At 34.0% G+C, this 25,560-nt stretch overlaps 1 protein-coding gene across 2 annotated transcripts in view; it reads left to right on the top strand.

Moving 5' to 3' along the window:
- Window positions 1-10,954, top strand: part of Lmbrd2 (LMBR1 domain containing 2) — a 44,049-nt gene extending 33,095 nt beyond the window's left edge. The window contains exons 12-18 of one of the 2 annotated variants that reach the window (XM_005386204.2): window positions 1,238-1,343; window positions 1,856-1,953; window positions 2,955-3,058; window positions 3,985-4,031; window positions 5,903-6,008; window positions 9,379-9,505; window positions 10,504-10,954. In XM_005386204.2, the coding sequence (XP_005386261.1) occupies window positions 1,238-1,343; window positions 1,856-1,953; window positions 2,955-3,058; window positions 3,985-4,031; window positions 5,903-6,008; window positions 9,379-9,505; window positions 10,504-10,564 (649 nt within the window). In that variant the 3' untranslated portion in view covers window positions 10,565-10,954. Of the gene's footprint in view, window positions 1-1,237; window positions 1,344-1,855; window positions 1,954-2,295; window positions 2,361-2,954; window positions 3,059-3,984; window positions 4,032-5,902; window positions 6,009-9,378; window positions 9,506-10,503 lie in introns of those variants that run through there. The other variant, XM_005386205.2, reaches the window with a different exon arrangement.
- Window positions 10,955-25,560: the final 14,606 nt, after the last annotated feature.

Here is a 25,560-nt window from a genome sequence, read left to right as displayed (position 1 = left end):
ACTAAGGAGAAAAGATGACTCTAGCATGAGCTAGATTGCACAGTATTATTTACTATTTAGTTAATCCTATAACATATTTATAAGGGCTAGACTCAGGGAAGTTCAGAGAAATTGATATTTCAAGCATTTTTAAGAGTTTCCTTTTCTCTACAAATAGTTTTGAACTTACTGGAAGTTGCAAATACACCACAAAGCGACTATATATACACCAAGCTTCTCCTAATGGTGATATCTTATATATCTGTTTTATAGTATCAATATCAAAACTAGGAAATTTACATTAGAACTTTACTGTTAACTACACTATAAGCCTTATTTTGTTCTCTTGAGGTTTTTGTTTTTGTTTTTGTTTTTTGAGACAGGGTCTCACTTTGTAGTTCAGGCTGTTCTTGAACTCACAACATAGTCCAGGCTGGCCCCAAAATTACAGCAATCCTCCTACCTTAGCCTCCTGAGTGCTGGGATTATAGGCATGTACCACCATGCCTGAATCTTTTTATTCCTTTATTTATTTATTTTTTCTTTTTCTATTTTTTATTTTGAGACAGGATCATGCTAAATTGTTCTGGGCTGGCCTTGAATTTACAGTCCTCTCGCCCCAGCTTCCTGAGTGCTGGGATTACAGACATGCACCACCATACCTAGCCTTTTGATGTTTTAATCCATCATTTGTTTGTGTAGATTCCTGCAGCCACTATCACAATTGAGCTACAGAGTTGTGTTTTACAACAAAAGAGCTTCCTCATACTACCTCTTTATATTCAGCCCCGACCAGCCTTTGCACTACCAGTTCTTCAACTCTAGTTCTATAAGGTGCTTTTTATCTGGACAAAATGAACAGTTCTTCCTAGCTGTACCTGTCAGAATAACTCATTTTAATACAACTTCAGATCTTTTCTGTACTGAGTTCCATTCACCTTGTGGCTGTTACTGTCTTTGTTGTACTGTGAGATGGCTTGCAGAGATGGTAGAAATTATGCAGATAAAGCAGTGGTAGACACTAGCAGGGAACCCGAGCTGCAATTTTTCTCGTAGTTGTTGATATTTTAATGAGAAGTGTGACTAGTAGGACATTCTGAAAGTCACCCAAGTAAGTGCAGTGCATATTAAGAATTCAAAATGTATATTATACAACTAGATGAAAATTACAGCTACAGTGATCTGAATACATTTCAGTATAATATAAAATGTATTCTTTTGCATTATTTTTATGTATTCTTTTTAAAAAAATGTTTAGGTTATTTTGCCGTTTGACTCCTCCTTTATGTCTTAATTTCTTGGGTTTGACCCATATGGATTCCTCCATCTCTCACCAGAATACTCAGCCTACTGCTTATACATCTGTAAGTATGATCAAAAAATGAAATTCTGTAGATTTGTTGTATATATAAGATGTTATTACTGTAAACCTTCTTTTAATGTTGGCAGAAAAGTTCTGTAACATTATTGGACTCCTGTTACTGCAACTTTCTCTGAAATGTTGTATATATAACTACTGATGACTTGATAAAAGTGGCTTTACTTTTCTTCTTATTAAAAATGTTTCTTGGTTCTTTAGGTTGTCTGGCTGAGTAATATTAAACACCTAACTTAAAATAACATTAACTTTTATATTTATAGATTTTATATAAACTTTCTGGTAGTATTTCTAAAATACTAGTTTTCTGTAGGAGAAAACCTTAATAGAGAGCAAATTTTTAAAAAATTCAGATCACTCATTACTTTGTGTCTAGTTTTGCAAAGTTTAAAGTTTAGTTTACTGATGTAACTGGTTATGAGCAAATATTTTAGTGATGGAAAGGAATGAAACATATAAAACTATGCTGATATACCTTTTTGGTTTTTTGCTCTTCAGATTATGGGTTCCATGAAAGTTTTATCCTTCATTGCAGATGGATTCTATATATATTATCCAATGCTGGTGGTAATTCTCTGTATTGCTACTTATTTTAGGTAATTTTTCCTCATATCCTTAATTGGATCTGGGTATCTTTTCATTGTAAAACTCCTTTAAATATTTACTGGTCCCATCTTAGTTGTTTATTTTGACTTTGAGGAAGTTGAGGATAGTTTGAAGAAGCTGCTTTGATAATTGAGTCAGGTTTTTTCCTCTAAAGATATTTTAATGAAAAAGAGAAGTAGTGTTACTCTGCTATAGTTATTTAAGCTATGAAGTGATACAATTAATAGAGTATATTAACTCCTAAGTCCTGGCCTTTGACAGTGACAGCCAGTATAGCTTGAAAAACTCTTTCATACCTAACTTCTCTCTAATAATTCATAATTTAATTTTAGGGCTTTCCTCATAATTATTGCTGGGTTTCTAAATGCTTCAAATCACAGCCACCATGATGAGTCAGGTGAGGAGCAGTTATAACCAAGAAGTACATCTAGGGATGGAGGAGAAATCCTTCTCTAGTTTTGAAAGGTTGATGGTCTGCTTATTTTATGGCTTTAGAGAAAATGATAGAAATTGACAGAGATAAGATGCAAAAGAAGTTAAAGGACAGGGGTGACTGTCTTTAGCATCCTTCTCTACTTTCACACGTAGAAGATCCTTACTTGTGTTTGTCTGCCCTCTCTCACATCATAAGTGCTCCATGACACACCAAAAATATCACTTCTTCAAAAACATTAATGCTAATCAGTTTGCTTTTCTTTTTTTGTCCTTTCATTTTTTTTTTTTGAACTATTATTTTTAGGTGGTATAGGGTCTGACATAGTCCACTTCAATAAGAAATCTATATATTGTAGTGAGAAAACTACTGGGGATAAGCTTCTAAAAAGGGGAAATAAGTGCTTCTTAAAGAATGGTAGATGTAATACTGTGTAATTTGGCAAAGTAAATAATAATGAACATAGGCTTCTTGGCAGTGACAATGCTAAGAAACAGTTTATCTAAATGTTTACAATGGAAAATAATGCTTGTCTTTATGATTATCTACTTTCATTAGTTTGGGAACCCGTTGTTTGAATCTGCTTGGTTTCCAGCAGTTTATGGGTGATAATGATATGACATCAGACTTAGTTGATGAAGGAAGAGAATTAATCAAACGAGGTAAGATTTGTCTTTAAATGAAAGAAAATGCTAAGTGCTAAGACAAAGTACAAGAATAATGTTTGTATAATTTGTGAATAATCTTTAATATATTTTAAGAAATTAGAAATTAATGCTGTTTAGCTAAAAATTTATGTATATCTTTCTAAGGAAAAATAAATTGAAAACATAAATGTTTCATCTTTCTTTAAGAAATTCTGCAACATAAATTATGTCTATAACTAAAAACCAGCTTTTCATTCAAATTCCATTGTCCTGGAATTATTTTCATATTTGCATTGAAACATATTTTCCAAGTTCTGTATCACTATGAAATTTATTAAAGAGTCATTAGTTTGATACTGCATGGAAAATTATTCAATCCAAGTCTGTTTCTTTTATCATATGATCCTTAATGTGAGAATGTGAGCACTGTTCGAATACATAGCACTCTGCTAGAAGGTGAACACAGAATTGAATGTATTAACTCACTGATATTTAAGCAATGGTAAAATGTATGGATGGGAGGGAATTGACTTTGGGATGTTAATATTTGGGCATTCTCTGAAATAACCAAGTACTATATAGTTTTTTCCTACTCTGAAGGTAGTGTTTAGCTGATACAGTAGTTTTGCTTTTTGCATCAATTAGACCTCATCTGAGTAAGATTTTCACAAATAGGACTGATAAATTAGAAGGTCTTTAGAGGACAGCCAGAATTGAAGTATATCCTCTGGGAGGCTGTTAAACCCTGAGTATATATGACTTAAAGATAGTAACGGGGGAAGGACTCCTATACAAAAAGTATGAGTTCAGCCAAGAAGAGAGAACTAAAAAGAGTAGAAGTTACAGAGCAGCAAATTTTAGGTCACTGTGAGGAAAATATCTTACTCTATGTCTAATTAAACAATATTAAACCAAATTTGAGGTCATTTTTCTGTCTCTAGAGAAGAGAAAAAGGCAAAGGCAAGAAGATGGTGAAAATCGAAGAAGAGTAAGTATGGTATTTATTAAATCACTAAAAATAAGAATCTTACTGATTTAGAGAAATTGGTTAAAGGTAGAAAAACAATGGAGAAATGACTTAGGATATATCTTTAAAAGAAGGGGATTTTAGTACTTTTATATGCAAATGCTAGGTGTTCTGTCATTTTGTTCCAAAAAGTTACTGGTAACAAACTACTTAATTTGTGCCCAGTGGCAAGCAATTTGTTGCCTAAGGTATGTGTTTTGGTTACTTTTTTCTCACTGCTGAGACAAAATACCTGACGCCCAAAGTTAAGGAAGGAAAGGTTTATTTAGCTTACAGTTAGTGGAGGTTTCAGTCCGTGCTTGGCTGGCTGCAAGGCAGAGTGGCACATGGTAGAGGGGAACCATTCATGGTGGAAGAAAACAGCAGAAGCACAAGAGCAAAAAGGAGCAACAGGCAGCAGGCAGCCTCTTTCCCTCCCTTATATTGTATGCAGAATTCCCACTCCAGGGCAGGTGTAATACTCACACCCATAATCCCTACATTGGACCATGAATCAATCATAAACTCTAGAACTCTGCCCCAAGACTGCATGAGGTTTTGGGAGGGCATACAGACACAAACCATAGCAGTATGTTTTTCAGTAAATATTTGTTGAATGACTGAATAAATTCATGAAACCTTGCTATTAAAGTGGTTGTAATTGCTTTAAAATTGTTAGGCCTTTTTTATAACATGGCATTAATTTTTTCCTCCTTAATTTTTCTTAGTCCTCCATTTGCTAAGGTAAACTAATTTCCTGTTAGTGAAAAGACAAAAATGAGAAAAGCTACTTACAGTTACAACAGAATTTTAACACGTGGATGTATTTTACTGATAAAATTAAGGAGAAAGGAAATTTGATTGCTGTCTGTATTAGTATAAAGTTAGTATAAAGTATATAAAAAAGGAAAGGAAATTTGATTGCTGTCTGTATTAGTATAAAGTTAGTATAAAAGTATATATTAGTATAAAGTATAAAGCATATAAAAGGAAGACTTGGTTTTTTTTTCTTTTTTAAAATAAAGCTTTATTGAAATACAATTGATTTTATGAAAAATTGCACATATATAATATATACATTTTGAGGAGTTGGATAGACATACCTCTGATACCATTTATTTCAAGAGGAATAACTAGAATCAAAGAATAGAAGCTACTAAAGATTTCACCTCCATGAGAATTTTTAATTTCCACCATTTATTGTAATTTCAATATTCTGCTCAAATGTAGAAAACTGCTACTTAGTCAAACAGCTGAAAAGCACCTAGCATAGTTTAGAAAGAGTCCCTCCATGGAAGATTAAATGAGGGGACTGACTTCTAGTGGCCATTTCAATTGTAAGAATGTATAGAGTACAATCTCAGTTAATGTGATTTTATTACATTTAAGATAATTCACAATTCTGTGTGAGTCATCATCTAATTATGCCTTGTACAACTTTAATTGCGCCATCAAAAATGACTTTTTGGGTTGTTGGTAGCTTATTTGAGGGAAAGAAAATTTTATTAATATCTTACAAGTCATTTATGAGTTTGCGTGATTCTTACATGGTCAAGGTAAGTTTGATGTAGGTGTAATATTCTTTTAAAATTTTAGTTAGAGTAATAATTTAACATAATCATAGCTAGCAAAAAAATGAAAAAAATCTGTAAATGTCCTAATTGAAAATTAAAGCTTATGGAGATTGATTTGAATAAATTACATAAAAATGAAAACATTGACCTGTGTTTAAAGGCACTATATTTACGCTGATACTAATGTATTTCTGTTGAAAATAATTACATATAGAATCTGTTGACACTGATGGATATTTCCTATTCTTTTGTTATATATTCATTTGTATTTCCCTTTAGGAATGGAAAGAACGTTATGGGCACAATAGAGAAGATTCCACTAGGAATAGAAATGTTCATTCTGATCCAAAAGAGTCAAATTTCTCAGATACTAGTACCAATTGGTGTAAGTAGTTTATATTTTCTCATTTGCTTAGAGTTTTTTCTTATGTTTGCCTGCTTAGAGACTGAGAATTAGGATACCAATCTCGAAACGGCTAAATTTTGTAAGAATTATCTTCCATGACTTTACTTTCTTATAGCCCTTCATATGTACAAGGAAAGGGAAACTCAACTATGCATTCTAATAGGGTAAGAAAACACCAAATAAGTAGTTGGAAGTATACTAACCTAAATAACCATTTATTTCAAGAAGAATAACTAGAACCAAAGAAGAGAAGCTACTAGAGAAAGATTTCACCTATGAGAATTTCTAACTTCCACCATTTACCAAAACTGCAGTATTCTGCTCAAATGTAGACAATTGTTAGCTATTCAGAGAGCCAGAAAGCACCTAGCATAGTTTAGAAGAAGTCCCTCCATCGAAGGTTAAATGAGGTGACTGACTTCTAGTAGCTGTTTCAATTCTAACAACTTAAAGAGTACAATCTCATCTAATGTGATTTTTACTGCATTTAAGATAACTCACAATTCTATGTGAGTAGATCCAACGCATGTTCTATGCAAGTACTTATTTCTACTGTTTACCTTGATGTTTTCCTGTATTTTTCTGTTGGTAGATATCAGTTATTCAGTCATTTTTATAATAGTTAATTGACTAACCCACATATGTCAGGTAGTTTCTCATGCCTACGGTTATATAAAGAAGATAAATGTCTTATCCTTGGGATGGTCACATTTTAGAGATGGACTGATACCAAGCAGAAACTATCAGCAGTGTGGATTAGGAAACCTCCCATAGCACTGACCCTGCACTGCCACAAGGCAGAGAAGTCATTTGTCTCTAGAAGGTACAACTTGTCTCTGTTTTTGCCTAGAACCGTGCCCTTTATGAAGGCAAAGTTTGTGTGTCGCTGGGAGAGGTACACTAATCCTAAAGGGTTCCTGCCACTGAGGCGTCTGTGTCCAGGGGCCTGCATAAGACTGAGGATGAAACAGGAATACTAAGCCCTCCCAGCCAGTGATAAGTTCCACACAGCATTATGCTACTGATGGAGAAGTACAAACATATTCCCCTCTCCCCACCTTACGGGATAGGCATGCAGTGACTGCAGAAATCCAAGACTGAAAACAATATAGAGAGAGAACCATGTGACACTTGAGGCCCTACAAAGCCCGAGGTAGTGATAGTCCATTTCTGGAGAAATGTGCATTCTGTGGGAACTTAAGGGAACTAAAGCAACAACAAAGTCCAAACTCAGTTTAACTACAGATTCCAAGTAGGTTAATTTCAGCCCTCAACAATGAGTACCTCATAGAAACAGTATGCCCATTCTGGGCGTAGTTGATATTTGCCTTAATTTCTGCTTTGCTTTGTGCAAAATGTCTGGCATTTAACCAAAAATTAGGAGGTACTCAAGAAAGTAGGAACATGTAAAAAAAAGAAAAGGCGAGCCATCTTTTACATAGAGCAGACAACATATTAGACCTTGAAGTGACTCAAATACTGGAATGGTCAGACAGTACAGTGACTAATATAATGCATTGGTATGTGAAAAGATCTAATGGAAAGCTTAGACAAGGTGCACGAACAGATGGGGGAATATCAGCAGAGATAGAAAAGAGCTAAACTATACAAAAGAGCAAATGAAAATGTTAGAAATATTTTAATGGCAGACTATTTATTATAGATTTCTCATGGGAACTGCTAGACTACTTATTGTGGATTTCTCATGGGAACTGTTAGACTTTTTATTGTAGATTTCTCATGGGAACTGTTAGACTATTTATTGTAGATTTCTTATGGGAGCTGTTAGACTATTTATTGTAGATTTCTCATGGGAGCTGTTATAGAAGGGTACACATCTGGTACCAAGAAACCCATCTTGGGGAACAGAGAAAGTGTTGTGCCTTGGGAAAAGATTGTCCAATAAATAAATATCTCTGTAATAAAGAAATAGTTTAGTACTTAGAAATGAATAGTATTTAGCCAAGTGGAGGGTTTTTAATCAGAAGGAAGACTGAATGAGTGCAAGACGTAGTGACAGGAGATAACAGAGGAGGCTACACAGATGTTGGGCAACAGATATTGTCGTTCTCAAAACCTTGGATTTCATACTGAATAAGATTTCAGTCTGAGAAGCAGCATGATAGGGTATTTTGTTTAGAAAAATGAATTTGATGGCACTATAAATGAATTTGATGGCATGAGTATCAAAGAAGTGACACAAACCGTTTTAGAGTCTGTTTTGATAATGCAGTCAAGAAATGAAGAGGGTCTAAAGTAAGGCAGTGATCCCAGTGATGAAAGCTTTTATTTGAAATAATTAGGACAAAACAAATAATGGACAGCAAAAGCCATGGTTAAAGCTGTGAAACAGAAGGAGGATTCTGTAAAGGCCTTGAGTATTACCCTGAAGTTTACAGAATGGAAACACCTGGTAGTATGGGAAAACGGTTACTAGAAGAAGAGGCACAAAGCCTTCGATGATGAGTTAGTGAGAACCTCGAATGTGGTAGTTAACTACTATTGGTTGAATGAATGAATGAAAAAATGATTTTAAAAAGCAATGAAAAAATGTGCAGTTAGGTCACAGTCCAAGATGACACAAATACAAGATATGAATAGGTTGTTTTAAGTTTTTAAAAAGAACTGTATCCTAAAGTTGTTTGGAAGCTACAAGTAGACCAAGACTGTTCCAATAACACCATGAGAATTTAAGCTGTTTGTAAAGAAAATCTTCATCCCTGGAGAGAAGGCAGAGCTCTCTAGATCTGTACTGCCCCATGTGGCAGGCATTAGTTGCATGTGACTATTGAGTACTTGCAGTGTGGCCAGTGCCCCATGTTGGTAATATTTTGGATGTATTGTGTTAAAATTAAATATTAAATATTAAATTAATTTCACCTATATCTTTTACTTTTTCATGTAACTACTAGAAAATTCCAAATTAAATGTTAGACTTGCATTTTATATATGTTGACCAGTGCTGGCCTTTCTTTAGGAACTTTGGTTGCCTACCCAAATAGTGAATGTCACTATTATTGAAACTTAATGTGATATTGAACAACTTCACTGTTATGTCACTACAGTTAAATATTCTAATTCATATTAAGTCTGTCTGCTGTATCTGCTTCTGAACTTAGCTACAAGGCTGGAGAAATTTTCCTTGTTATTTTCTATTCTACTGTTTATAATTTTAATCAGACATTGAAGGAACTATTTAGTTATCTTTTCTTATATTATTTTTCTTCCTAATCAAAATTCATATCCTTCGTAATTTTTGGCTTTTCTTCCTATGAACCCATAAATTGTGACATATAGACAAAAAGACAATAAAGAAACGGATATTTCTCTTTTTTCTCCATTTGAACAGCATCCAAATATACCAGGGCTAATAATAGGACTGAAAGGGACCGAATAGAACTTCTCCAAGATGCAGAACCTTTGGATTTTAATGCAGAAACATTCAGTGATGATCCTCTTGAATCTGAATCAGGAAGGTAAGTTCTGATTATGTCATTTTGACTCAAGCATTTCTCTGAAATTTTAATAACATATTGATAAGATTGGAAACAAATGATAAGTGAACATAAAAATGTCCATTTTTACTACTAATAAAAAACTTACTGAGCAACCTTTGATACTATTTTATATCCTCTAATATTTTTATATTTAAAAAATTATACCATTCAATCGTGATTAAAATTGGTATCTTCATATACATAAGAAGAATTAAAATTCTTATATATATACACACATACATGGCAATTGTATTTATGAAGTTTATTATATTTAGCAGGGGCTGGGGATTTAGCTCAGCGGCAAAAGCGCCTGCCTGGCAAGCGCGAGGTCGTGAGTTCGGTTCCCGGTACCAGAGAAAAACCAAAAACCAAAAAAATAAATAAATAAATATTATATTTAGCAGACATAACTATATCTTGATAGCAGACACACTTCTAAGTACTTTAACAATACTTTATTTTATGGTTACAAATCCAGAGATGCTTTGTAATTTGCCTAGAGCCACTTCTAAATGGCAAATCAGGCATTCAGATTCCAATATTCTTATTGCAAAGGCTATACTTGTAGCAGCTGTGCTACAAGGAAATAATTAAACAAAAGCAAAATATCAAACGCACAAAGTTGTTGCTGTGTTATTGCCTATAAATAGCAAACACCTAGAATCTTCTATTTATATTTAGCAATTGAGAGCAGTTTTTAAACCGATTAAATCTCAGGGATGTGTCTTACATACCCCCATGTAAAAAAAATACCCCTGTCTGTCATATGTTCATTCTAGGCTCTAAACCAGTTTCTGGTTGATTTATAACTAAGTTCTTTTGGATAATACACTTGGAAGATAAGTTTCTGCTTTTAGTTGCTGGTTGATTTTGCAGAGCTTACAAATTATGTAGTTACTTCCTTTTAAGGTGTTCTCATTTTCCTCTTCTCTATTATTTTTGATGCCTCCGATCATTTCTTTATGTTTACCTTTTAGGTATCAGCCTGGTGGACGATATCTTTCTATGTCTTCCAGTATAATATTTGAAGATATCTAAAGTCTGAAAAAAATGTATGGATCAACTAAAGTATTCAACACATCACATCAGTTCAGGTTTTATGAACATCCTTATGCCCTAGAATTTCTTGCCTATTCTCAAAGAAGTGTCAGTATAACAAAAAAGACACCAAGAATTAAGTACAGCTTAGTTTATTAAAGAGTATTATCTTTTTAATAACACTTATTCCATACCATTCCCTAAGTGTCTGCCTTAGAAGTACAGTTACAATGGAAGGATTTAATTCATGATAAAGATCAGTATATGTTGAGAACATATACTTCAGTTTCATGCGAATTTTTTTCAGGAAAGTTATTTAAAGGTTCAAGGAAGCCATAAGTCATACTAAATATCATACATTTTATTATTGTGATTTACATTTCTGCTGTTTCTAAAAAAAATGTTCAATCTGTATTTCCCAAAGAAATATAAGTGAATGGAGACCTCAAATAATAACCATATTCACAAAATCCATGTCTTAAAACTTACTTATTAGACATAACTGAATGTAAAAAGCTCTTTTTCAAATCTGTATGCAAATTTGTGGAGTATTTTGCATGAATAATTCAGATTATATTTGGACTAATAGTGTTAGTGTCTTTAGCATGTGTACACTAATCAAGTGATACATTATTTTTTCAGTCTTTATAATAACTGGATTTTAAAAATGCTTTGCTATTACTTTAGAAAAGATTTTCATTTCAGAGGGAAATACTCACTTTTCACATTTAGCATATTTAAGTATGGATCATTCCATTCAAGTGGAAATCTTTTAAGTATTGATAGTTTTTTTAATAGCCAAAGAGTTCCGCAGAATTGTCTATTTAAAGGTTCTTGTTTACACTTTCTGAAAAGAAAACGTGGCTATTTAAAATAAAATGTGAAATTATGGCTTATAGAAAACAGAAAACTGTGTTAGAACAGAAATGTATAATAATTTGTTGGTTAAATGTGCTTATTATTTCAGTTTGATTGTTTAATCTTTGTGGTTAAGCCACAGTTAGGTATTATATTTTAAAGCACCAGTGTTTTATTGCACAGTGGAAATGGCAGAGTGCAACATGCTCACAGAGTTTTTTATGGCTCTAAAAATATTGATAACACTCATAGAATCCATGCTACATAGGGTAACAGTACTTGAGCTTACCTCTCAATTTTTTTTTTTCTTGGTGGTACTGGGGATTGAACCCAGGGCCTTCAAACTAAGCTACATTCCAGGCTGTGTTTTGTTTTGTGACAGTCTCAGAAAGTTACGAAGTGGGCTTGAACTTGTGATCCTCCTGTTTCATTCTCCCAGAATGCTGGGATTACATGAATAAGCCACTACACCTGGCTGTTCTTTCTCAGTTTAACACTTACCATCCTTATAATTATTACTCATGTCATTTTCCATTTCAAGTATCTCTATTTGAAGATGTATTCTAGGATTACCCCAATAAGATGAACATATGTTTCTTGAAGACACTTTTTTCCTAAGTCATAACTTTAAATTTTTTACATTCCTCCTTAATGAATGTTATTATGTAAATTTTTAAAATCATAGTTCTATCCAAGTACTAAATATTTTTCTTTTTTTTCCTTGTGGTGCTGAAGATTGAACCCAAGGCCTTGTTTATGCTAGCAAGTGCTCCACCACTAAGCTAAACCCCCAGTCCCTGTTTTTTGATCTTTCGAGTTTTAATGATCTTTGAGATTATATCCCCTTTAAAATAATTATTAATAGATGTATTCTCTTTTTTTTTTTTTTTTTTTTTTTGGTTTTTCTCCGGTACCGGGAACCAAACTCACGACCTTGCGCTTGCCAGGCAGGCGCTTTTGCCGCTGAGCTAAATCCCCAGCCCCAATAGATGTATTCTCAATTGAACGTCATATAGCCTGCTCACTTGAGTATACACAGGTAACTTTTATTGTGAAGTGTCATCAGAACATTAGGCCAGAAGTGATAATTTAATTGTTTATAATTTATGATTGATTCAGTACATACTTTGGGCAGACCGTGTAACATTTCAGTGCCTCGGTGTCTTCATTTGTAGAGTGAACAAGATTCTTACTATTTCTGCACTGATCTACCTCACAACATTATTGTGAGGGAGTTGAGTTGAGGTTTATGTAGAGGAGTGTAGACAGAAGAAGTCACCTGTGCTATGTCCCTTAGTGGTTCCTAGGGTGCTGGATAGGAGAAATGATCATCCCAGAAAGGGATCCAGTTTCTTATTGTTACCGGGAAGCTTACAAGTCCTCAAAGCAAAAGCTTTCTGAATTAATTCTTTAAAAGTCCTGTGAGAAACTGTTTTATTATTTGGTCTAGTATTTGGGTTTACTTTGGAATGTTTTTCTTAAGAATAATGTTTCCCATCAGGTTTTGTCATGAAACTCATGCTGTTGTAAAGAATTAAGAAAAAAAAGAAATTACCCAGTTACTTTAATAACTAACTTTTATAGTGCCATAGGTAAAAATTGATAGGAATATATAAAGAAATGTTACTCTTTCCTTTATTATTAAATTTTTTATGATTATAATAATTGAAGCACATGTATGTATACTTTACAAATAATATGTAGATTCCCTTTGACTTTTGAGTTATTTCCAAAATAATTTTTGCTCAGTTCTGCGATCCCAAGTCTTCAAATTTTAAAGCAAAGTTTGTCTTACAGTATTGTATATGCAACCCCATAGGAAAGTTACTTTGCTGAATAAATTTGAGTTTGAAGGGCATTCATTTAACCCCTGAAGGCTTAGGAGTTTTTTTTTTCTGGGGAAGTAAGTTAATACTTAAACTTGTTATGTAAAAACCTGTATATATACAAATAGTTTTGTTTTGAGAAGCTTATTTACATGTAATGACACCAATTGTAAAATATTAGTACTAAATTAATATACTTTACATGCAAAGTACATTTCTTAAAGACTTTCTGGTAATTACTTTTTGATCTCTTTCTTACATAATGAGGAGTATCTGATTAGAGTTTTCTAAATTATTTTTCTAAATATTAAGGAAGGACATTCAGTAAGCTAGTTATTCAGAATAGCCATTGCAGAAAGTAATACTAACCTATAAAATTCATGAATCACTTATAAATTGCTAGTTAATTTTTTATGACACAAATAACATTATCAATAGAGCAATTTTGTTAAAAACTTTGTTTTATTTATCTTTATTTTTTTGATGCAGTACTGAGGATTGAACCCAGGGTCCTTGCACTGAATACATCCCATCCCTTTTTAAAATTTTTTTTCATTTGAGACAGGATCTTACGAAGTTTCTAAGTTGCCTGGGCTGAGTTTGAACTTACACTCCTCATATCTCAGCCTCCCCAAATGCCACCATGCCCAGCTTAAAAAACATTAGTAAGAAATAAAGTCTGTGTCTAATTATTAAAAATTGGCTATTAAAAATAGGCTCCTGGGGCTGGGGATTTAGCTCAGCGGCAAAGCACCTGCCTGGCAGGCGCGAGGTTGTGAGTTCAATTCCTGGTACCGGAAGAAAAACAAAACAAACAAACAAACCAAAAAAATAGGCTCTCTTCAAAATGAATACAGGGAATTTAGAATAATTTCATGGTACAAAAGGCCTTCTCTTCACAAAGTGGCAGAAACTAAATCAGAGTATTAGTTTTCCCTTTAAAAAGACTAGATTGGAGAATTCAACAATGCAAACATTCAAAAAGTAGTTGTGTCAGTTGATTTGTTTATTGCTTCTACTATTTGTTTAGATCTCTCCTGAAATTTAAGCAGAATGTGTATCTAAGTTACATGTGGATAGGAAAGTCAATATGTCTGCTTTTTTATAGTATGTTTTAGCATGTTAAGGAATTTCATTTATGTTTAATAGCAAGCTTCATTTTCAATATGTTTAATAGTTTTAGGGAGTGTTCTGATAGTGTGTTGATTACCATAGTAAAGGAAAAATACATTATATTACAATTCACATTATTTAGTAAGATACGTTCCATACTTCTGATGTGAGTGGGTTAGGCCTGAAAATCAGAAAGATAAAAGTAGATTTGCACTAAAAAAATATGTTTCTGAGAAATCTTAGCATATTCAAAGTGTAGTAGATTATACTGAATGTTAAGAAGTAAAAAGATTCAGGCTTTGGTCTTTCTTTTCTGCCACTTTTGTCACTTTTTCTTTCCTTACGCCTCTCTTCCTTTCTGAGTCCTGCCTTTATCGTATGGTTTTCAAAGTGCTGAAAGATTTTTCTTCTATTGTGTGTACACAGTTGTTTTTGATGGATATTACACTCAAAAGGAGCTACATCTGACTATAAATGCCACTACCTGTAATGGTAGTAATCCACTTAGTGTAAAGTAGTGAAACAGATTTGGCTAGACAACTAAGCTGCATCTGAAGGTAAATGTGAAGTGTGCTGGGTCAGTGTGTTGTCACTTAGGTCACTAAGGAGGGCATGTCAGTGAAATAATTATTTCAGTGTAATGTTTTCCCATAAAAATGTGCTCCTAAAAAGGAGGCAAAAGCAAATCACAAACCATTAAGAACCATGAGATCTTTTTTTCATAAAAAGGAGAGAATTGCAGGAGGTTTCCTTAAATATCAGTGCCTCTCTTGTAGAGTGCTTCCAACTCAGTGAATTTTTCCTGCCCAGCAACTTGACACACCAAGCAGTATTATCTCCTTTCCAGAGTCCTAGAGACCAGGCCCTATGAGTCATCAATGCCTTTACCTGCCCCCTTTCCACTGGACAGGGGACATGTCCTTACTGTAATTCCTCTAGCCCCAGCCTGGTTTAACTGAAATTTTTTTTCCATTTTCAAAGATTTGGTCATTGAAGTCAGCTGAAGCTTTGCTGTAACTTTTCACTGAATCAGTCAATCAATCAATCATCTTTTTCTTTCATCCACCCTCCCCTCCTTTCTTTTCTTCTTCCCTCCCTTCCTCTTCCATCCTTTCTTCAACCCCCTGCTTACTCCCCTTCTCGCCCCTCCTCTTTCCTTTCCTAATAGGATCTTCTGTTCTGTGCAGGCTAGTATCAGCTTATGGGCTCAAAGTGATCCATCCTCCTGCCTCAGCCTCTTGAGTAGCTGAGACTACAAATGTGCATCTGGCTATTACATTTCTTAATAAAGCAAGTCTACTGGTATATTTCTCTTGTCATAGGTATCCTAAGGTATATTTAAATATATTTATATCCTAAGGTATCCTAAAATGTATTTGTTTTGAATTAACTTTCTTTTCCTTGGAAAAGCTTTCTTTGTGTGATTATTTTGATCTCATTGCTTTGTAAAAGGAGAATTTTGCTGTATTTGGTTCAAAAGAGTAGAAAGAGCATCTTACTATGGCAGACATATGTAAAGTCATAATTTGTTGAAAGTACAACACCATTTAGAGCTGACTTTATTAACACATCTTGTCAACTTGCCCAGGGCTGCATTTATCAAAAGGATGCTGACTAACATCTTCCCTACTTAATATACCAAGTTGAAGGGGAGAGAATGTGTATTTTTTTTTAAGCAATCCAATGGATTTGTTTTTGTCCATATTTTGAAACCAACTTGAAGGATTTTTCTCATTTTAGAGCGTAAAAATTTCTGTCTTTTCAAATATTGTACTCTAATATATATCTAATATATATTTATAAATTATGGCAGTGAAAAATGCAAAAGAGCTCTAATATTGATCTTGTTACTTCCTGCTATTTAATTTTTATAATGTTTTTGTAAGTAACTAATTGTAGTACTGCTTTTACAGTTTAAATTTTTTTCTCATAAGTTCTATGTCTTAAAGTTCAGTAGTCTACCATAATTTGAAACACTTCTGCATCATATGTATGTGTATATATATATATATATATATATATGATATTCAGTACCCAATCAAATTATACCAAAAGCCTAACTTCTGTGTTGCATTAATGAAGTGCTTGTTATTTTCCCTTCCTCCAGTTCAGTTGATTAGGTGAACTAGAAGATAAATTTTTTCAGTGTGCATCTGCTCATAGTTTTTCAAAATGTTACCTATGTTTATTTTTAGTGCATGATGCCAAATTTATCTTTGATCAGCCATTCTGATCTGATTTGACAAATGTTTTCTGATCTGACTGGTGGGTTGTAGGGTTTAACTATTTTTCTCTGCAAATTCTCACAATACTTTCAAATATGTATTTGTAAATAGCTTCAAAGTGCTACCTATAAGTAAGTTAGCATTTTTTACCTTATCTATGCATAATGGTTTCTCAGTTTGAATTTGACAAACTTGTTGACTTGCAATTCCTTTGTAGTACTGTAACTTATTGTGATGTAATGAATTTTTTGAAATATTTATGTGATTAGTTGTTAAGATACAGAAAATTATGTAGCTTTGCATGAAATAAACTACATTTCTATAAGTTATGAAGAATTTTGCTAATTATTTATACATTTCACTTGAGACAAATGCTTAAGTAGATTTAGGCATTTCTTTTTTCCTTACAAATTTATTAGCAAAAGAAATTTATTACAAAATTATTACAAAATAAATGTTTTAAGATAAATAAATATGTCTGAAAAATATGGTTTAGGTATAACATTACTATTTGTGCTTATAGTTGAAATAGAAGTAATTATGAAAATTAGTACAGAAACAAATGAAATTGAAAGCAAAAACAATAGAAAAACTAAAATCCAAAAGGTGGCTTTTTAAAAATATGAATAAGGTAATGAAACTCTAGCTAGCCTTACCAAGAAACATGAAGCAAATTGCTTTTCTATATGCCAAAAATAAACAATTGAAAATTTAAATTAAAAGCATAACTAACATTTATATAAGCACTACAAATTGAAGTACTTAGGTAAATCTAGCAAAGTTTGTAAAAGATCCATATGAGGAAAACTGCAAAACTCTGATGAGAAATCAGAGAGCTAAATACATGGAGAGACACTCCATATTCATGAATAGGAATATTCACTATTGTGAAGGTAAGATTTCTTCCTAACTTGATCTATAGATTCAATGCAATCCAGTCCAAAATTCTAGTAACTTGTTTTTTGGGTGTTGACAAACTGATTCTAAAGTTTACATGTACAAGTAAATGTCCCAGAGGAGCTAACTCAATAAAGAACAAATTCAGAGGACTAACTCTACCTGACTTCCAGACTTACTATAATGATATGGTAATTAAGATGTGGTATTAGTGAAGAATAGACAGATAAATGGAACAAAGTAACCCAGGAATGGATTGATATAAAGGTATTCAGCTGCTATTTGATGAAGGAACAAAGGCAACTATGTGAACAAAAGAACCTTTCCAACAAGTGGTATGGGAACAACTGAATATACATTTGAAACGTGTCTGCACACTGATCTTACAGCTTTCAGAAAAATTAACTGAAAATTGGCCTCCGACCTAAAAGTAAAACACAGAACTACAAAATATCTAGAATATAACATAGGAAAATCCAGGTGATCTTGAGTTTGTCAGTGAATGTTTAGGTACAACACTAAAATCATAGTCTACTGAAGAAAATTTTAAAAGTTGGACTTCATTAAAATTAAAATTAAAACTTCACTTTGCACAAGACACCCTCAAGAGGGTGAAAAGACAGGCCAGAGACTAGAAGAGAAATATTTGCAAAAGACATCTGATAAAGAATTTACAACCCAAGTACAAAAAAAAAACAAAACTTGAGAGTCAAAAATAAGGCCAGATATGGTGATGTATGCCTGTATTCTAGCTGGTCAGGAGGCTGACAGGAGGGTTGCCAAGTTTAAGGCTAGGTTGGGCAACTTAGATTATCTAAAAAATGGGGGGGATGTGGTGTAGCCCAGCCATAGAGTGGTTACTTAGTGTATTGATTCGGGTCTAGAAGAAAGGAATCAGTAAAATGTTTTAGATAGGTTTACAGAATCAGAAGCAGGAGAGTCCATAATGGCTGTCTGTATTCTGGACAACCACAAGATCCAGTAGCTGCCCGTCCAGGGGCTCACAAAAGGGAGGGAGCCGCAGAACAAAGAGATCAAGGATTGAACACTAGTAGGAGACCAAAGGTGTAAGTCTCTGGTGTGAGTCTGCATTGGAAGACAAAGAAACCAGAGTCTGATCTCTGATGGCATCAAAAGATGAACCCACTCAAGCAGAATTAAACTCCACAAGATAACTTCCTTCTTTCTCCTTTATTCTACCCAGGCTGTAATCCTGTTGATTGTACCACCCACAACCAGGTAGGGTCCCCCCTCCAGTTTGCTCATCTACATGTCAGTCATCTCTGGAAACACTCCCCCTGACACACCCAGAACTGTGCTGTATTAATGTGGGCATTTCTGAATCCACTTAAGTTGAAATATGAGTAATGATCACATCTAGCATGTGTAAGGCCCTGTGTTCTAATCTCCAATACTGAGGGAAAATTCAGATGTTTATGAAACCTATTGTCTCTTCTTTGTTTATGTCACCTTTATTTATGTCACCTGCCACTCCTCACTGGTAGGATTTTGATAGGAATCTGCAGATCGTTGGTTTATTATGATTTCTGTGTAGTCATACCTGTCTGCTAACGTTAATTTGTATTTGCAGCTGCTCTCTAGTGCTTGCACCCCCACCTCAGCTCCACCTCAGATTGTCAGATACTAGGTTCTTAAGCATCTAGCCTAGATCCCTCACAGGCACAACTCACAGTAAGGTTCATGGGTTTGTGAGAATCTGATGCCACCACTAATCTGACAGGAGGTGGTGCTTAAGAGATAAGAGGGTCTGGAAATACCATAAGGAGCAGCTAGCAATGCGGATGAAGCTTCACTAGTTTGCCTGATGCTCACCTCCTGTTGTGAAGCCCAGTTCCTAATAGGCCACTAAGTACTACTGGTCCATGGCTTGGGGCCTGGGGACCCCTGCAACACTACAAAAATCTGTGTTACTCTTCTGCTTTCTGATTTTCAGGGCTCAATCACAAGTCCCAAATAGGACATTTTCTTATTTAAAAAAGTATCTAAATGGAATTAATTAAAATTAAAACATTAAAGGCTATTTCTGTCTAATGTCACAAACACCAGGGCACCAAATAATTTTGCAAGAGTTCACATTATTTTGCATTGCATCAGTACTTTTTTTTTTTTTTTTTTTTGAGACAGGGTCTCACTATGCAGTTCAGGCTGGCTTTGAGCTCACTTTGTAGTCCAGGCTGGTCTTGAACTCACAAAGATCCTCCTGCCTCAGCCTCCCGAGTGCTGGGATTACAGGCGTGTGCCACCATGCCCGGCTATATTTGTATAAACATTTGTTGGCTTAAAAAGAATGACTCTAAAGTACAATGTGTGGTCCAAGAATAGATGTGTGAAAGCATATCTTCATGAAAGTATTTCAGCTAATAAAGAAGAGACAATAGGTTTCATAAACAAGTTGATCTAGACATTGAGCATCAGTGGCTGCTAAATTCATGAAAAGAAAGAAAAGAGGAAAGCCAGGCATTATATGCCTCTCTAATGAAAGAGATACATAATGACTGTAGTAGACCTCATCTGAGGGCTTGGGCAGAGAAAGCCCAGAAATTTCAGGATTTTCTGAAAGTTCGGGTCTACATCATATTAGTTTCTGCCAAAAGGACTGAAGTCGAATCTGCTTATGCCTCTGATGACAGTTGCTGGTTTTCTCAAGACTATACACTCTACACAATCCAGACTATGAGAAACTACTGCTCAGATAAATGCTCTGGGTTATTCAACAGATAAATTACAAAGTAAAGAAAGGGACTAAGATAGAATTTGTAGATTTAAAAGACTTAAAATGCATAAATTTAAGTGAACAAGACTAACAAGTATCAGGAGCACACTTGAGAAGTGCTGTGATAAAGTATACTGATCAATTGTAAAATTTGAACTAAGTTTGAATTCATTGGTTAAATTCATCTTTCTCAGTGAGGTCTACCCCAACTACCTTACTTACAATTAGAAATTTCAAAACTCATTAAACCTACTCCGTAGTGCCTCAGCATTCTCAGCCCTTTTAACTAGGCTAATTCTTTTATCTCTATATACTTTCATCTTCTAGCGTGCTATATATTTTTTCATTATGCCTCTTGCTTGTTTGTGCACTACCTCCCAAATGTAAACTATAAGTGTGTTCTCCTTGTTAATGTATTTTAAGTACTAGAATGCTGTCTGTTCAGTTAATATCTAGTGAAGGAATGGCTTAAATCATCAATATGAATCATTCTTGGAACAGGGACAGAAAAGACTGACCTTCCAGGAAATGGGAAAAATGTACATCTACATACACATTCATTATTGAACTGTAGACAATGCTACATAACCACAAAAACATCTGTTGTTCTATATTCTGCTCTTTAGAGCCCAGGAAAAGTCTGTTTCTCATCCTGCAAAGTGGTGTACACATTCAGTGCAGATTAATGCAACCCTATGGAAGTCAAATCAACTTTGTGAGCAAGGATTACCAGAATAGTAAGGCTGCATCATACTTGACTGCAAAGAGAAGAATTTTATGGTAATTTCACTAAGTGAAAATTATTAGATTCACATCCTTTATGAAATAAAAATCAATAAATTTGGAATCCAGGAAATGTTTTATATTAGGTAACAATATTATAGACACTGATTGCCCAGAAAATTCATTTTCCTTCTTCCTGTCCACTACAGCTAAACTATATTCCCAGCATCATTTGCATGTAGTGGAATCACAGATTAAAGTAAAAGAAAAACTTGATCAGACCCTCCTTATACAAAATAATATATCCAATGTCTTAGTTACTTTCTTGTTGCTGGGACAAAATACTCACAACTCAAAGGAAGAAAGATTTATTTTAGCTCATAATTTGGTAAAGTTTCAGTTCAACTTGACTGACTCCAAGGCAAGGTGGGATGGCAGAGGGGCATGGCAGAGGGGAAACAGTCCATAGAATGGAAAGCAGGAGGCAGCAACGCAGCAAAATAGCCTCTTGTTCCCTTTTATTCCATTCAGACTATAAGCCTATTTGTTGGTACCACCCACACCCAGGGTGGGCCTTCCTGTTACCCACCCTAACTCTATGCCAATTCAATCAGCAGACTAATTTAATATCACACACCCTTAATCCATATTCAAACACCCTAGATCTAGCCACCTCTGAAAAGACCCATTTATGAGGCTTTGGGGGAACATCTAGGTGTGAACCATTATACCCAATATATATGTGCTTGCTTTCAGTAGAGTTGTTGATCAGCAATTTAAAACAGCAAAACGCCTCAGCAAAAACATCAGAATGGCAAAATTTAAAAATAATAATATTAAAAGTAAATATTGGCAAGAATGTGGAGCAATAGAACACTGAGAGTACAAGCTAATAAATCACCTTAAAATATTTTGGTAATTTCCACTAAAGTTGAAGTAAGTATATCCAACCATTTCACTGTAAGGTCGATAGTATGTGTATATATGCACCGAGACACGTAGAAGAATGTTCTTGTAAGAATTATTCATAATAACCGCAACCATAAACAGTATAACCAACATAATGGATATACTTATCCAACTGGATGGATAGATGAATGAATAAATTAAAGTGAATTAATTACTTCTATGCAACAATGAGTGAAACTCACAAATACAGTGTAAATCAAAGGGAAAATGCATAAAAATAATATAAAAGATGTAAAAAGGAAAACATGGAAACAAGGCTTTTGTAAATGAGGGGAAGAGGGGTTGAGGGAAGGTAGAGGAATGGGGGAGAAAGAATCAAGTTATATCACATACAGGTACAAGTTTGTGATGAGTGTGATTATTATATATACCTAAAGCATTCTAATAAACTTAGTTAATTAAAAATGTAATGATTCTATTTACATAAAGTTCAAAAGCAGGCAAAACTAGAGTTTAAAGATGAATGGCTTGTGGCAAAATCATAAGAAAATCAAGGAATGGATTGTCATACATGTCAGGCTATTGATTACCTTTGAGGAGAAGGATCAGTGATTAAGATGATTTCTGAATTGCTGCCTGACTTCCATGTCTTGATTTGGGGGATGGTTTTATAGGTGTTCACTTTGCAATGAACTGCTGAGCAGTATAGGATTTTGTGTGTGTTTTACTGCATGTATATTTAATTTAATAATAAAATATTAGCTAGATAGAGAAAATTAAATTATACAACTCCTTATATAAATATACAACTCTTTATATAAATTTGGAGTGGAGGAATGGTATTATCATGTTAAAAGCTTGTGGTAATATCCAGTAGGAGGATAAAGAAAGTACTTAAATTAGACATTTTTAATTTAAGTTTATTTCTAACTGAGTCATAGAAACATAAAAATTGTACATATTTATGGGGTACCATGTGATGTTTTGAACATGTATGTTGTGTGATAGTATAGTGAACGTTCAAATTTTTAAAAATTATTACGGCAAAACACACATTGCTATTAATCTCCCTCAGCATATTCCTGTGCTTTGAACACATTCATCCCACCATCCTTGCTACTTGCCGAAACAGTTCTGGAAGTTGTCTTTAGCGAGTATATTTATGAGGTGTGATTTTTAAAAAAAGGTTTGGTGAAGGCTGCTGCCGAATGTCATCCAATGGAAAAGCAGTCTGCATCCTCTTTCTTCAGTGGATCTGCCACCATGTGACTTGTGGCTCTTTCCCAGGGTCAAAATGACCATGAAAGGGAAATATTTGAATCTAATCAAGTCATCAAGGCAGCTATAACAACACAAGTAAAGACAGGAAGGAGGATTTTCAGAACTGCTTCAGAAAATAGAAAGAATGATGGAATAAGTGTGTTTGAAGTGAAGGCTAGTAAGGGGGATTACTGGCTCTGTGTGCATTCAATTTCTCAATCATACCTCATATACATTGTGCCATGTTTAAATCTGCTTAAGTGTACCTATTTCCTTAAATATTTATCAGTTCATTATGATGAAAGCATTTAAACTTTCTTTGTAACTTAGATTTTGAGAAGGATGCATATTAAAATCATTGTGGTAGTCATTAAAAGAATAGAAACAGGATATAGCTTCCAGAGGAGGAAAAGTGGAATGATAAAAAGTCAAAAGAAAAACAAAATGGCAAAATAATAAAAACAGTCCTAAACTTAATTTTATTGTGTAAAGATGTGAGTAAAATTGACCAAACTATGAGGAAAGGCAAATGAAGTGGTTTCCTATGAAAGTCAGGGTAATAGTTTTGACTCAGGGGTATACTCTCAGGAAGCAGGGTTTTCTGAATAAACTAGTTGCTACTTACATTCACTATATTGTATATTTATATTGTATACACTTTTCTGAATATGTGCATATTGCAAAAGTTTAAAGATTTTAAAAACATGGTATCACTACAAATAATATTAATAGTTTAAGTGAATAAAGTCACATCATCATCTCAAAGAGCTGCAGAAAACATTTTGGTAAGGTTCAGCATTCATGTATGTTTTTAAAAAATCCTTAGAAAACAAAAAATAAAAGCAAGCATTCTTTTTCCTAATAAAGAAAGTCTATGTATATCTATCTATCCATGTTTAGAGGGAAATAATATATATACAAAGAACTTGAAACTGCCAATGCTATCAGTAATGCTACAATCTTATTTGAAAGCCAGAAGAAGACCAGAGTGTCTTCCATCACCAAGTCTATCCAACAATTTATGTTCTTAATAATAAGACAAAAAGGGAAAACTAAAAGACCAAATGATGAAAAGCCTTAACTTAGCACTGTGGCTACGTATGCAAAAATAAAAAATTCATGAATTATTAAAATTGATAAGAAAAAGACTTTTCCTAACATGGTGTTTGGGAATCCTGGTTAAGTCAGAGACACTTGACAAATCTCAACCTCAGACTTATTTTTTTTGTAAAAATAATAGGAAATAACTCATAATATAATACCACTCAGCATGGATGGGAGGATTGTTATCAGACAATGCACTCAAAAATACTGGGTATAATATTGCCCCCATGTCCCGCACTCATTTATTAAGAAATGCCACCAAACTGCGTGGTTAGTTCACCCTTTTTTTAGGTCTTTACTGTGAAATCCTCTCTCAGAGGTGCCTTCCCTGCTTCATTATATTTCTTGTTGCTGCCTAATCTACTGTATAGTATTATTTAATTCTCTTCTCAAATGCAAACTATGAAGAATAATATTTTTATTTTTGTTTGCAAAATTATTCCTACCTGGTTTTTGAATCTAAACATAATAAAGATAGCATCAAAAAGGGAAATCACAAGAATAAAAAAGAAAAACAAAAAGAATATGAATTGACTCTAAGCCAAAAGGCCTTAAGTATGACAAGGAAAGAATAGTTCTGAATAGTAAACAGTGAATATGAATAAATAATAGCTAATACAGTCCACTACTACTTTAGAAAAATGGCAGGATTTATGCAAGTTTGACTTTTTCTAAGAAATGTACACATAACTTAATATTAAGGGACTTTATTAATAGATATAGCAAGAAAAACCATATGGCTCTCAGCATAAATACTGGAAAAGAACCCAAGGAAACACAGTTACATAAACTGTTATAGTTCAGCTTGCCTGGAGTAAGAAAGGCTTAGCAGATTACTAATACACAGTACAGTGTGGGTCCATGGTCCAGCATAAATACTGGAAAAGAACCCAAGGAAACACAGGTACGTTAACTGTTATAGTTCAGCTTGCATGGAGTAAGAAGGGCTTAGCAGATTACTAATACACAGTACAGCGTGGGTCCATGGATAACTGAGATGTAGGCCAGCAAGCTGAGGGGGCAGATTCTACCCTGCTTGTGGGTTGCACCAATCCATAGGTGTGTAGACTGGATGGAATAAAAAAGGAAAATAAGGAAGTGTAACCAGCTTTGAAAAGCTGCATTCTCCTTGAACAGGTGTGTCCTTTATGGCTGTCACCTCTTAAAAATTTAAAAAAAAATTTTTATTAGTACATTTGCAGTTCATAATGAATACATTCATTGTGGGGAGTTGGTACACGCACATAACATATCTTAATTCCTTTTATACTCATTTCTTCTTAACTCTGCTTCCCCAGCATCTGTTGTTCTCCTTCCTATTTGCAAAAGATCTATCATCCTGTTTCC

The sequence above is a fragment of the Chinchilla lanigera genome, unplaced genomic scaffold (assembly GCF_000276665.1).
Source record: "Chinchilla lanigera isolate Chin_1 unplaced genomic scaffold, ChiLan1.0 scaffold00025, whole genome shotgun sequence".
NCBI classification, from domain to species: Eukaryota; Metazoa; Chordata; class Mammalia; order Rodentia; family Chinchillidae; genus Chinchilla; species Chinchilla lanigera.
Note: the sequence above shows the minus strand (reverse complement) of the source record. Positions and strands in the feature narration are given on the sequence as shown.